Source organism: Nicotiana attenuata, unplaced genomic scaffold (genome assembly GCF_001879085.1).
Source record: "Nicotiana attenuata strain UT unplaced genomic scaffold, NIATTr2, whole genome shotgun sequence".
Lineage (NCBI taxonomy): Eukaryota > Viridiplantae > Streptophyta > Magnoliopsida > Solanales > Solanaceae > Nicotiana > Nicotiana attenuata.
Genome location: NW_017672388.1, coordinates 1 through 15044, shown reverse-complemented (window position 1 = coordinate 15044; position 15044 = coordinate 1). Strand labels below are relative to the sequence as shown.

General features: G+C 42.1%; 1 protein-coding gene across 1 annotated transcript; it reads right to left on the bottom strand.

Annotated features, from left to right (window-relative positions):
• Positions 1-1387: 1387 nt before the first annotated feature.
• On the bottom strand, positions 1388-1846 carry LOC109213016 (uncharacterized mitochondrial protein AtMg00860-like). The gene is made up of 2 exons (XM_019376757.1): positions 1739-1846; positions 1388-1624 (listed from the first exon to the last, which is right to left on the bottom strand). The coding sequence occupies exons 1-2, from the start codon at positions 1844-1846 to the stop codon at positions 1388-1390; spliced, it is 345 nt and encodes a 114-aa protein (XP_019232302.1).
• Positions 1847-15044: the final 13198 nt, after the last annotated feature.

Genomic DNA, 15044 nt, shown 5'->3' with positions numbered 1-15044 from the left:
AAACAGCCACAACATTTGGCGATAAGTTTGAAGTTTGAGGTAGACCATATCTCCCACCTTGAATTCCCTTTCACTCCTTTTTAAATCTGCAAATTGTTTCATGCGATTCTGAGCTTGGACCAAATTATCCTTCAATATTCGATCTAGTAATTGCCTCTCTTTCAATACTTGATCCACAGATTTCACCTTTGATTGTGCAATAATCTCGAAACTAGGAAGTGGAGGATCATAGCCGTAGAGGGCCCTGAAGGGTGTCATGCCAATAACTGATTGGAAGTTTGTGTTGTACCAACATTCAGCCACAGAAATCCATTTGATCTAATCCTTGGGCTTGTGACCAGTCATGCATCATAGGTAAGTTTCAATACATTGGTTTAGACTCTCCGATTGGCCATCAGTCTGTGGATGATAAGCCGAACTTAGGCGTTGCTCTACCTGTAATCCTTTGAACATTTCCTTCCAAAACAAACTAGTGAATATGGGATCTCTGTCGGAAATGATGGATTTTGGGACCCCATGTAGCATTCAAACATTATCCAAGAATAATTGAGCTACCTGTGAAGCATTATAGGGATGAGTTAGAGTAAAGAGATGTGCATACTTTGTGAATCTGTAAATAACCACCAGAATTGTATTCTTTCCAGAGGAGTTGGGCAGGCCTTCAATAAAGTCCATAGTCACATGTTCCCAAGCCTTAGATGGTACTGGAAGAGGTTGCAAAAGGTCCAGGTATGGTACATGTTCAACTTTATTTCTCTGGCAGGTATCACAAGTTTTGACCTTTTCCTTGATATCCTTCATCATACTCGGCCAAAAGAAGTTAGCTTTCACCCTTTTGCTGAGTACCTAGGATCCCAGATTGACCCCCCCACGAGGTGCAATGCATTTGCTCAATTATCTTGTCTCTGTTCCGGACATTATTACCCACCCATAACTTGCCATTCATTCGTATGACTCCCTTGACGAAAGTGACATTTGGAACAACAGTTGAGTCCAGAGTTAATTGTGCAATCAACTTTTGGGCTTCTTGATCCCCATCATAGCTTTCGATTAGCTCGTGAACTATTGGGCTGAACAACTGATAGTCCATAGCATTCTGATGGCCCAATCCCTTCGCTATTGCGTTCAAATTTTCTGGATAAAGCATCTGCCACAACTTTATTAACCCCTTTATGAAATTGTATTTCATAGTTGTGGGCCATAAGTTTGGTGATACCTTTATGTTGCAAAGTCGTAGTCACCCTTTGATCCTTCAAGAATTTGAGGCTGAAGTGGTCTGTCCGGATAATAAAATGGTTGGGCTAAATGTAATGCCGCCATTTGTCTATTGCCAACAATAAAGCCAACAGTTCCTTCTCATACGTGGACAAGCCCAAATGTTTTGGGCTCAAGGCTTGATCAGAAAAGCTATTGCCTTGTGATTTTGCATCAAGACTGCTCCGATCCCTGTCCCACTTGCATCAACCTCAATAATAAATGGAACGGAGAAATCAGGAAGTCCCAGAACAGGAGCTCTAATCATGGCATTTTTCAGTTCATCAAACGCCAAAGAAGCTTTTTCACTCCAACTGAATGCTCCTTTTTTTAACAGTTTGGTTAAGGGTCGGCTAATGATTGCAAAATGCTTAATGAATCATCGATAATAGCCAGTTAACCCATGAAATACCCTCAGCTCTCATAAATTTTGTGGATAAGGCCAATCCACCATTGCTTCAATCTTTGATGGGCCGGTACTCACCCCTTGGCCTGATATCAAAAGGCCCAAGTATTCAATTTGGGTTCGGCCAAAACAACATTTTGACATCTTAGCAAACAACAAATTAGCGCTTAGAACTTCAAATACCATTTTCAAATGTTGCAAATGATCTTCTAGGGACATACCGTATACTAATATGTCATCAAAGAAAACAAGGACAAATTTCCTTAAATATGGATTGAAAAGTTATGTATCAAAGCTTGAAATGTAGTTGGTGCATTAGTAAGGCCAAAAGGCATTACTCTAATCTCCCACGATCCATGATGAGTTTTAAATGCCGTCTAGAATTCATCCCCTTTCCTCATACGTATTTGATGGTATTCGGACCTCAAATCTAGCTTGAAAAAGTAAGAAGTTGATCGGTTCCAACCCTATACCACTATAATTGGCAAGAGTGGTCGATGCAGCTTTTACCCGAAAGGTCGGGATCGATATCCATAAGGATCTAATATTAGTTTGGAGTTGGGTTTCTATCTAATCTAGTTATGTGTGTTGTTCTTAATTGCACTTCTAACCATGTTTTGTTTTGTTTCTGTTATACTTTTATGCTAAAGAATGCTGAAAGTAAGCTAAGTATAATGTTTTTGTAAGGGTTTTGTCAATTAATAAAAGTCACTAGGGAAGTGACTTACACCTAGGCGAGTATCTAATGGGGTCTAAAACTTAGGACAAACTTGTTATAATTGGGATCATGATATAACCATTGCACATAATTACTCATTCTATACCTCTCGGTAGTTCGAGTGACTTTGCCCGAATTGGCTTTCTCAAGCCCAATTGGGTGTCCAAACAATGCAAGCAAAATTGGCTCTGGTCGGGTATTACTATCTCTAGATTAATAGATTTAACCCTTTAATTGGGGCTATCAATCTCTTGAATGCACCCCATTTCTTTGTTATCCTGAATTTCCTAGACTTAGTCTCTCTTTCTCAAGAAGAGTCTAAGTCATATAGGCACGAATCAGTGTTTGCAACCACCAATTCAACAATTAAAGAATGATTCAAGATAAATATCATTAACCCATAAACAATTAAGCCCTAAAATTGAAGACCATTAAATACCCACACTAGGGTTGGGTCACAACCCTAGCAAATGGGTTTAGCTACTCATAATCAAGGTAGAAATTAAAGTTGGAGATAAAATATAACCCATAAAAAGCAATTACAAGAGTAAAATCTAAGATTAATGGTAAAAACTACTCTAAAATTACTCAAAATAGCTAAGTACGGCGGTTCACGTGTTCTTCCAAACAAAAGCTAACCTAAAAATGTGAAAAAGAACTATTTATACACAGCTGAAATTACTGGACAAAAATGCCCCTACGGAGGTTCCGCTGACAGTGTAATAGTGAGCACCTTAGCGCCTGGACTTTCGCGGCCGCGCAAAAGCAAGCGCAAACCGCGTTTCTTCTCTTCTGAGCTTGGTCTAGACTTGATTTCGCTAGGAGCGGAAAAACAGCCGCCTCAGCGTCATCTTCAACCGCGGCCGCGAAATATGTTTGCGGACCGCGCTCTTCATTTGAGCTCAAATCTCCAGTCCTCTGATTCTCACTTTCGCCCTCAGCGGAATATGGACCGCGGCCGCGTCAAGTAATTCCGTTGCCGTGTTATTTCACCGCGGTCACCGGTGTCTGTTGTGCCAAAATCGCCTTCTCTGAACCTCAATTCCGCTGAGAGCGAAATTATGGTCGCCTCAGCGGAGGACCTTCCGCTGCCGCACTATTTTATCGTTGTCAACGCTTTTAGCTTAGCTTTGAACTTGTGCAGGTTTCACTCCTTTATAAGCTGGTTATGACTTTCTTGCCTCATTTTGACCAAACAAGCTCAATAAGTTAGTTTTCGGAAATAATTTTACACATTTTTTATCAAAAACCTAAGCAAAAAGGAGCATAAGATAGGCTAGAATCCCTAGTTATCAACTCCCCCAAACTTAAGATTTTGCTTGTCCTCAAGCAAACAAAGTAATTCCCACCTCCAAAAGGTAAAAGAAAGAAGAATTTCAGTTGTTCTAAGGTGACTTAAGTAGGCATCACTTGGGACTAACAATTACCTTCAACTCAAATGCATTATTAACAGACACACAACCTTTTTTGTATGAAAGCCCTAGTACGACACAAAAGCATCAAGAGTTGACTTAACTCATCAAGGAAACTCTGTCTACTACACAGGTCATTGTGGAACCCAAACTCATGATCCTCTTCTCTCCATAAGCAAACCTCGCTTTATATTGTAGCACTCAGAACAAGGATTGTGGAAAAGAACGCTCATCCGTCTCAAAGGAAGGTCACAAGTCCGGCTCTAAGTACCATAAGCTTGCCCCTTATGTGAATTTCCACTAATGTAAGCTCACTCAACTCGACATCATATAGGGCTTTTGTGGGAATGTAATGAAGGCTTTTAGTTCAAAGTAGGATATATCGGTCTATGAAGGTTTCATCTTTCCTTAAGAACTTCATTTTCTTATTTCGGCTCACACTTTCTTGATTCTTTGAGTCATTTTCTTCTTCCCTGGGGGACTAAAGAGACACACTGTCACTCTTTCTTGTTCATGTCAATCCCTTTTGCCGTTCTAATTATTCCAAGCCTTTCATCATTGCATTTGTTGAATCCCTTCATTTTTTTCCTACATTGTACACTTTCTTTTTGACTTTTTGGCTTTTCTATTTCTATCTTTTTGCCTTCTATTTTTCTTCATTTTGTACCTTTTATCACTTTTTTATTCCTTGTCTCTCCCCCCAAACTTATACTTTTTCCACTTGTGCTAAGGAAAGATCGGGTGCCATGAGAGGATCATTTTAGAACGGATAAAGGCTTGTATCATGGTTATTGAAAGAATAAAGGCTATGGCTCAACGGGGTTGACTAGGGATAACATATTTGGTGGGCTATGGATGCTTTCAAGTCTTAGTTTGGATCAAGGAGAGCCTATAATCATCTCTCAAGTTGAGCTACACTTAGGATTTCGCCTTGACAAACATTTAAGGCAAGTTCTAGACTTATTGGCACAGGACTTGGACTTGCAAATCAAGACCTCAACACACAAGCTATTGGATTGCTAAAGAGACAGAGTCGAGGGCCCACAACAACCTTAGCTAAGATTTGAGCAACACAAATGGTCCCGAGAAACCACTCGATGATTGTTGAGTCAATACAGGAGTCTAAAGGTCATAACTAGAACCATTCCTTGCAAATCAGTTTGTCTCTACCCATAAGGTCAAGGGTAAATGTGCTAGGCTCAAGTGAAGTTTTGCCTGAGTCACTTTTATTCATTACTACTATTTACATTAAAACAAAAAGAAAACGGACTTAAACCCTTGAGAAGGTTGTCATGCCATCCATCATCGGGAAGAGCCACCTGGTTCACACAAACTTCATCTTTGGAAAGAACCATGGTATTAAGAAAACCAAAGGCTTATTGATCAAGAAAACTTGTAAAAGTAAGAAGCTACCAATTGAAAAAGAAGCTACTAAATGAAATAAGAAGTTATGCTATTATGGAAAATTGCAAAAGAAGTTATAAAGTAAAATATGGAAAGTAAAATGAATATGTACAATAGGGGATTGAGACGAATATACACAAAAGGGGAATGAATATATACATGTAAAAGTAACTTTATAAACATACCGAAATTGAAAAATAACGAAAAGTGAAAAATAAATGGTAAAGTTATATACATACCAAAAGTGAAAAATAACAATAACGAAAAATAAGTATCATATTTACATTCTAGTCATCAAATCAAAAATAGGACCACCCCCCCCCCCCCCAATAAAAACTAGCATTGTCCTCAATGTTAAAGAAAAAATAAGATCAAAGAGGGGTTAGAGAGTAAAGAAAACTCCCTATGTGGTCTGCATCGGATCCTGCACATCAGTGGGGTCAGCTCCTTGTGGGTCCCGTGGCTGGACTGAATCACCTCCCTCAGGGTCCTCCAGCTCAATCTCCAAGTCATCAGTCTGGGGAATCATCCCTCTCCTCACGGGGTCTCTATCACCCTCCTGCTCTGGTGCCTGTGTTTCCTGAGCTACTGGGACTTGCTCCTCCAATAGTAGGTCCAGTGGGATGTCGCCAGCTGATCTAATCTTTTCCACCTCCCCTCTCAGCAGCTTCACTGACTCCTTTGAGGCCCGAGTCTTTTTCAGCTTCTTCGTTTGCTTGCTCAGGTCCTTAATTGCTTTTCCTTGAGCTGCCAAAGCATCCATGATAAGCTTCTGGTTGTCCAGAAGCTCCTTGAGAGATTCCTCCACTGAGGCGGGCACCTGAGGCCGAGCTGGAACCAACTGAGTTGCCACTGTGCTGGATAAGACAGACAACTTTGTTGTAGCTGCCTGCGTCCAGTTGTTGATACTGGATAGAGTCTGGTTCACCCTCATTGCAGTGAGAGGGTATGGTGATGAAGAGGGCACTGAAGAAGGCATGGAAGTAGATGGTCCGGAGGGAGGATGTGGTATGGCAGTGGAAGGCTCAAAACCAGCGGCCACCACTCCTGGCTCTTCAGACTGGCCAGTGGAAGTAGAGGCTTTGCCCTTGGACTTGGGGTTGTCCGAACCCTAAAGGCTGTACCATGAGAATGGCCTTTTTGGCCTCACTTTGGTGTCGAAGTCCCTTTTCTCGACTTCTTGATCCTCCAGGTACATGGTGAGGAAGTTCGGAAAAGGGTAAGAGCTCTCATCCATGTTGACCACTCTGGTGATCACCCTGGCCATGATATTCCCGATGTTGATTGGAATCCCTACCATGATAGCCCCCACAATAATAGATCGGGAAACCGGCATATCACTGTCATGAGTAGTGGAGTCTAACCGGCTGCACACAAAAGTCTCCCATCCCTTTGTCTCAAGGGATGGGGTCTCCCATCCCTCAAGCTAGAGTAGTCCCCGGAAGAGCAATCAGTGATGCAAGCCAAGGACGGGCCAAGTCTTCCATAGCTACCTTTTCCAAGTACAAGGTCTCATCATCATCATTAAACCCAGCATAGTCGTTCAAGGTCTTGCCATCAAATCTAATCTTCAATTTCCGCACCTTGGTCACATAAGTACCCTTTTTAATATGGGCTACGTTGGCATAGAACTCTTTGACCATGTGCTCATTGGCATCAGGTAGGTTACTTGTGAAGAATTTCCACCCCGCACTCTCATTGAACTGCCTCTTGACATTGGGGTTGTGCGGTAGCAGATCCCGCTCAATGAAAACCCTCTCATGTGTGAGTGATCTCTGAGGCTACCATTCACAAAACTTGTGGTGGACTTTCTCACTTACAAACCTTTGTTGCCATACCTTCGGGTTCCCTGTTCTCTCCAACCCTCTTGTCCGAGTGTCACCACCCCTCCCGTCGTCAGGGATCTCAGCATCTACATCAATGGGTTCCTGTCTAGGTGGAGAGGCTGGAGGAGAAGCTGATGCTGAAGACTCACTACTCACCTCTGAGCCATCAGACGACTCAGAAGAAATAGGGGAAACTGGGGGTGTAGGCTCGTCTCTCAGTTGGAATCTCCCTGGTAAGTCTGTTGGGATATGTGTTGGTACTGAATCTCCCTCTGAAACCTCCCGAGAGGGGACATATTTATTGTCCTCAGAGTGGGATGCGGCTCTGTCCGCAGCTTTGATTGCTTTCCTCAGCTTCCCTATCGATATATGGACAGCTAGTGGTATCTTGGTCCTTCCTTGGCCTCTTCTTCCCTTACCTCGAGAAGATTCAGCCCTCCCTTTTTGTGCATCACCGGCACCTCTAGATCGGACCATTGTCTGCAGAAAAAATCAGTGAAAGATCATTAGTATTGGTGTTAAAAGAAATATCATCGAAGAACAGATGAAAAGTTGACAGTGTTCTTAAAGCAGTGATCCACTGATAGCGGAAAAAGGAGCGCGACCGCAGACTAGCTACCGCTGGGAGCAAAATTTTGGGCGTGGCCGCGGAAGTTGAACCGTTGTCCGCGAAAAAACAAATGCGGTCGCGGACCCAATATGACACTTCTTTGAACTTTAGTTTCGCTGACCACAAAAAATGAAGCGCAGCCACGTAAACATGTCCGCCAACAGCGGACTTTCCATCGCTGAGAGCGGATTTAAACAATGTGTAGCACCGGGTTTCACAAGAACGCTGACCGCGAAATTACATACACGGCCGCGGAATTCAAAAATTAACTGGGCAATCCTAGGGTTTCACTTTTTTATCCATTAACAAGTATTATGAACATTTCTAATCCCTACTAGGCATGCCCAACAAGTATCATCATGTATTTTAGCAACAACTAATTGGCTACTACTTAACCCTAGTTGAAGCTAAAAGAAAAGAGGAAGAAGCTAAAGTAAACGAAAGTAAAACAAAATGATAGAAGCAATGTTATGATTTACACATACCAGTGATTGAATTAGTGATGGAAATTAACTTCTAATTGGAGTGATGCAAATGGGCTCAGATGTAGGGCAGATGAACAGTAGAAAAATTCCTTTGAGAGTTCAAATTGAGAAAAGGGTAAAAGGCCCTATATGCCCCGGCGAGAAAAACTTAGCTATAAACTTCGGCCAACTCATCCCACGTAGTGATAGAATGGTTGGGAAGCCTTTCGAGCTAGTCCAAAGCTTTCCCTCTAAGTGAAAAAGGGAACAATCTCAATCTCAATGCATCCTCCGACACATTAGTCTGTTTGCTTCCCCAGCAGGTATCCATAAAGCCCTTGATATATTTATATGCATTCTGATGGGGAGCGCCTGTGAAGTACCCTCGTTGCTCCAATAAAGTCAACATAACATTTGTAATCTGGAAATTGCCCACCCGGATCCGGGGTGGAACAATTGCACTTGCGTAGCCTTCATTTGGAAGCACCCGAGGAGCCACTCGCGGAGGAACTAGGGGAGGGTCTGGAATATTGTCATTGGCCCGACGGCCCCTTCTTTGAGCTTGAGGTACTAGAGGGACCTCATCTTCAACATTATCATCTACCTCCTCCCCCGGAACATTTCCAATAGGATCATTGTTTGCCATGTTGTACCTGAATCGATTAACTCACACAAGTTAGTAAAACAGAAGGAAAGAAAAACAAGACACAAAACTAGTCAGATAGATAGCCAAAGCCGTTTAGCTCCCCGGCATTGGCACCGAATAGTGATCGGTTCCAACCCTATACCACTATAGAATGGCAAGAGTGGTCGATGCAGCTTTTACCCGAAAGGTCGGGATCGATATCCACAAGGAGTAATATTAGTTTGGAGTTGGGTTTCTATCCAATCTAGCTATGTGCGTTGCTCTTAATTGCACTTCTAACCATGTTTTGTTTTGTTTCTATTCTACTTTTATGCTAAAGAATGCTGAAAGTAAGCTAAGTATAATGTTTTTGTAAGGGTTTTCTCAATTAATAAAAGGCACTAGGGAAGTTACTTACACCTAGGCGAGTATCTAATGGGGTCTAAAACATAGGACAAAATTGTTATAATTGGGATAATGATATAAGCATTGCACATAATTACTCACTCTATACCTCTCGGTAGTTCGAGTGACTTTGCCCGAATTGGCTTTCTCAAGCCTAATTGGGTATCCAAACACTGCAAGCAAAATTGGCTCAGGTTGGATATTACAATCTCGAGATTTTACCCTTTAATTGGGGCTATCAATCTCTTGAATGCACCCAAATTCCTTGTTAGCCTGAATTTCCTAGACTTAGTCTCTCTTTCTCAAGAAGAGTCTAAGTCATATAGGCACGAATCAGTGTTTGCAACTACCAATTCAACAATTAAAGCATGATTCAAGCTAAATATCATTAACCCCTAAACAATTAAGCCCTAAAATTGAAGACCCATTAAATACCCACACTAGGGTTGGGTCACAACACTACCTAATGGGTTTAGCTACTCATAATCAAGGTAGAAATTAAAGATGGACATGAAATATAACCCATAAAAAGTAATTACAAGAGTAAAATCTAAGATTAATGGTAAAATCTACTCTAAAATCACTCAAAATAGCTAAGTACGACGGTTCACGTGTTCTTCAGAACAAAAGCTGACCAAAAAATGTGAAAAAGAACTATTTATACACAACTGAAATTACTAGAAAAAAAGGCCCCTACGGAGATTCCGCTGACAGCGTAATAGTGAGCGCCTCATCGCTTGGACTTCCACGGCCACGCAAAAGCAAGAGCGGACCACATTTCTTCGCTTCTGAGCTTGGTTTGGACTTGATTCCACTAGGAGCGGAAAAACAGCCGCCTCAGCGTCATCTTCAACCACGGCCGCAAAATATGTTTGCGGACCGCGCTCTTCATTTGAGCTCAAATATCCAATCCTCTAATTCGTCACTTTCGCCCTCAGCGAAATATAGACCGCGGCCGTGTTAAGTGATTCCGCTGTCGTTCTATTTCGCCACGGTCAGTGGTGTCTGTTGTGCCAAAATTGCCTTCTCTGAACCTCAATTACGCTGAGAGTAAAATTATGGTCGCCTCAGCGGTGGACCTTCTACTGCCGCACTATTTCATCGTTGTCAGCGCTTTTAGATCAGCTTTGAACTTGTGCAGGTTTCACTCCTTTATGAGCTGGTTATGACTTTCTTGCGTCATTTTGACTAAACACCGCAAACAAGCTCAATAAGTTAGTTTACGAGAATACTTTTACACATTTTTTATCCAAAACTGAAGCAAAAAGGAGCATAAGATAGGCTAGAATCCCTAGTTATCAGAAGCACCATTAAGTTTGTCAAGCAAATCTTCAACTACCGAAATTGGATATTTGTTCTTAATTATGATGTCATTAAGTCTCCGGCAGTTCACACAAAACCTCCACGTGGCATCCTTCTTCTTCACCAAAATAACTGGAGAAGCAAATGGGGAAGTATTGGTAACTACAATTTGCGCATCCAGCATCTCTTTCACCATTCTTTCAATGGTGTTCTTTTGTTCGAACGAATACCTATAAGGTCTTTGGTTGATGGGCTTACCTCCAGGCACTAGTTCAATTTCATGGTCACGGGCTATTTCTGGTGGAAGCCGGTGTGGTTCTTAAAAATATTGGCAAAGTCTTTAATTAAAGACTTAATGGGCTCAGCTAATTCCAACAGAGGGTTAACAGCTACACTGGATAGCAACTGGGCTGTCATGACACATCGGCCCACCTTCAACAATCGTTGTATGGATTTAGCATCCCCGATTCAATCAAGCCCACATCGTCACTACTAGTTAATGTGACCAGCCTTTCACCTCTGAAAAATGAGATGCTACGAGGATGGGTGTGCAGCAAAACAGGCGTTGCATAATCGAGCCAATCCATTCCAAGCACAATGCCACTACCACCTGCTCCTAACATATTCAAGTCCCACACAAAGGCCTCTCCATTCATTATCCACAAAAATTTTGAGCACCTTCGGTTACATTTCATTATCTGGCCATTAGCAACCTTCACATTCATGATCCGGTCAGTAGGTACCATTTTACCATTAGCAACCTTCACATTCATGATCCGGTCAGTAGGTACCATGTTCAGCCGCAATTGCTTAATAACTCGGGGATCTACAAAGTTATGCATTGCTCCGCTATCGATAAGGACCATGACGGGAAATTTCCTTACCCACCCATTAATGTGTATTATAGTGGAGGACCCATTTTGGCCCAGCATAGCATTAATAGCTACCTCTGCTTGTTCAACCTCTCCTTCACCTGTTGCGGCATTCTGCAATTCTTCATCAAGGGCCTCCATAAATATCTCCTCGCCTTCTATCGTATTCAATGCCTTGGGCTTGCATTGGTGACCGGGAGAGTATTTATCATGACACTTGAAATATAGGTTCTGCTCTCTCAAGGCCTCGATAGAAAGGTTTTTCTGGCTCGTCACCTTGAAGTTATCTCCCGAGCTTCGACCAGCAGAAAAAGGAACTTGGCTGGATATTGTGATGGGTTGAGCTTGGGCATTTTGGACAAGGTCTGTTTGGAAGAAGCATTAAGGAAACGCTCATAACGTTTGGCAAACTTGTATGCTTCTAACAAAGTTTGTGGATTAGCCACATCAACCAAGGGCTCAAGTTCTTCTTTTAGGCCACCGACAAAGCAATTAATGAAATAGGCCTCATCTAAATAGGGCCTAGCTCGTAACACATGATAGCGTAGATCCTCAAACTTCTTTTGGAAACTATCCATATCAGCCCATTGTTGCAATCGGTTGAACTCTATTATTTCATTAATGGCCTTGGATTGACCATAGCATTTACAAATATCAACACAAAATTGGGGCCAAGTAACATAACCTCCATGGCCTATCATATAAGAATCATACCAATTATCAATGGCGTCCCTGGTATTGATGGCCACGTATGTCATTTTTTCGACCTGGGGGACACGGTACAGGTTGAAATAATGATGACAACGCCGAATCCAGGCTCGAGGATTATTACCATCAAATTCTAAGAAGGGCAATTTACCCTTTGGCACACACAACTATTGAGGTTGGGCTTCAGGAGGGGTAGGAAAATGGACTGGTGTGTTATAAAGAGGGGGTATGAAAGTAGTGTACGGGTATGTGGGCATTTGGGTTGAAATTCCCATCTGGGCCTGTGACGGGGTTTGGGTTGTAGTCATTTTTGGTGTGTACGAGGTGAAAGGGGCTGAGGGTGGGTAAGATGGCAATTGGGAAGATGAAGTTGTGGAGTTGAAAATTCCAAAGTTTAAGGGCATCACTGAGTTTGAGTAGGAAGGGGAAATTCAACTACGCATGGAATGGGAAAAACCAGAAGTAGTACGAGGTAGACCGGGTATTGAAGGTTAAAAATATGGCTGGTTGTGTGAAAAATAAGGACTCATGGGGGCAAATGGCAATGGGTTACTAGTTGGTGTGTTATAGGCTAATCTGGGTAGAGGGGTAGGTGTGGGAAGAGGTAAGCCGCTTATTGTGCCGGAATAAATGGGAGTCATCGGGGCCGGTGGCAACCAGAACCCACCGGTGAAACCAGTGTAAGCCGGTAATAGAGGGGCTGAATAAGGATGAGTAACCCCTGTTGCTGACGATGGGGTTACCTGTGTCGACGTAGCTCGAGGAGCTCCATGAACAGATGACTGTCCCGACTCCAAATACGTACCTTCCTGAGCTAGCGCCATGTTAGACTGTACTTCCTGCAAGAAAGCTTCCCTCCGATGAATATCCACCACCAACGATTCCAAATGTTGGTCTACTATTTCTCATTTTTTCTGCAACTCCTCCAAGTCCTCAATCCTCTTACTAAAGGTTGCTATGAAAGCTTGGATCTGTGTTTCGAGGTTGGAACCCCGTCGTCGGAGTGTCGAGTCTCATCCACCATAGTTGCCCGAGATGGATGCTCTGATACCAAAATGTTGCGTGTTGAACTACAACTGTTGGATTGAAGGCATCTCGTGAAAAAAAAAAGAATGAAAAAGCTAAGAAAAACAGTAATTTGGATTCATAAAATCCGATTGATGATTAAATGCATAGAGACAGAATATAAAGATGATAGAGGCACAACTGTACTGGCCGTTGGTACCTAATGGACAGGTGTCCTTGATTCATTAGACTGTGTACTATAGACTAAATTGTAATATTCCTAAATTAGGAGGCTATAACATAAGGACTGATAAACAATTATAATTAACTAAGGAGCCCCTCCTCGTTCCTTCCTGATTTCTAATTCAAATTGTGTCATGCTAATTTGTGACACTTACTAATTATTGGCTTTTCTGCAAACAGCACATATGGGCTTTGAGCTCTTCATTAAATTTACTATTTATCGGCTTAGGTGAATTCTATGATTTTTCGAAAATGGATTTGACTGTTTGAAGGGATGAATTTTTCATTGTCGTCTTCGGATAGTGATTACTTGTTCATTTCAACTGGCTTTCAAGATATTGCTCCTACCATTGGTAAGTTTCGACTCACTTGCAGTAAAAATCTTTTACAAGTATCCAATCTCGAACACTATATGTAATAATACAATAATTCAACGCTCCTAGGTCTGATTAGTCCGAAATAATATATTACATCTATTAAAGCAAGAAGGAAAATCAAGGGTCCCTACTACAAATCAAGTACGCAAAGGCTATTTGACTTAAATCATTGTCACGACCCAATTTCCAAACCCGGTCGTGATGGCGCCTCTCGTGAAGACAAGGCCAGCCAACAGGACACCAATAACTCTTTAATAATTACTTAGCATGAATAAGTCTAAACCATTAATAAAATTCCCATAAGTGCGGAAGAAAAGTGATAAAAACAAGGAACCATCCCAACACAGCCCGACCGGGGTGTCACAAGTCACGAGCATAAGGATTTTTAATACAACTACAAGGCCTGTAATACATGGATTAAAATTTAGAATCAAAAAAAAGAAATTCGGTGCCGCGAACGCTGGCGGTCACCTTGCTCAGCTACGATAGCAAAATCCTCAACCAGCTCAAACCCGCTACCGGGTAAACAAATACCTGCATCTGCACGCGAGGTGCAGGGAGTAAAGTGAGTACTCCAACTCAGTGAGTAATAAAAGTAAATAATAACTGAGCAGCAAGAAATCACGTAAAGCAATCCATCATGCTATATAGGACAGTGTAACCCTTTGAGAAAACAGTGAAAACGTGAAATCTTTAGAAATATCTGGTCTCAGTTTTAAAACCTCTTTTAAAAATATCTTTTTCCAACAATTAAGCAAATGAATGCGAAACAGATAGTGCAAGTCAGCACAAAAGTCAGCCCCTCGGGCACAGCACTCCATTAACAAATAACACCAGGGTATCAGGTAAGTAATGCAGAAATAGCATGGAAGCCAATGAAATGAGAGTACTGAAATGTCATGACAGATAATACAAATAGGAACAAATGCATGAGTGCAATGCAATGCATATGACGGTACGCTCTGGTACCCGCTGCGGCGTGCAGCCCGATCCATTTAACGTCGACGGCGCTCACTGGGGGTGTGTACAGACTCCGGAGGGGCTCCTACAGCCCAAGCGCAATATCAAGCCATCTCGTGGCATCAACCAGGCCCTCGGCTTCAATATCAATATAACACCACTGCGGCGTGCAGCCCGATCCATGCTCAGTCCAGAAATGCACATAAGCCACTTGGGCAATATTAAAATAATAGCTCTCAGCTCAAAATGTCAATAAATTATAGTTTAAGTTTTCAAATCTTAGAAAGATGGCTGAGTTTGCGAAACAGTATTTAAAACCTTGGACCGAGATCAAATAATATGCAAAAATAATGCGAAAACGGTGATATCAATCCCTGAAGGATTCAAATAATTGGCACGAAGCCCAAATACGGCAATCAACCCAAATCATGAAAATATCAAATAAGTTTCAGT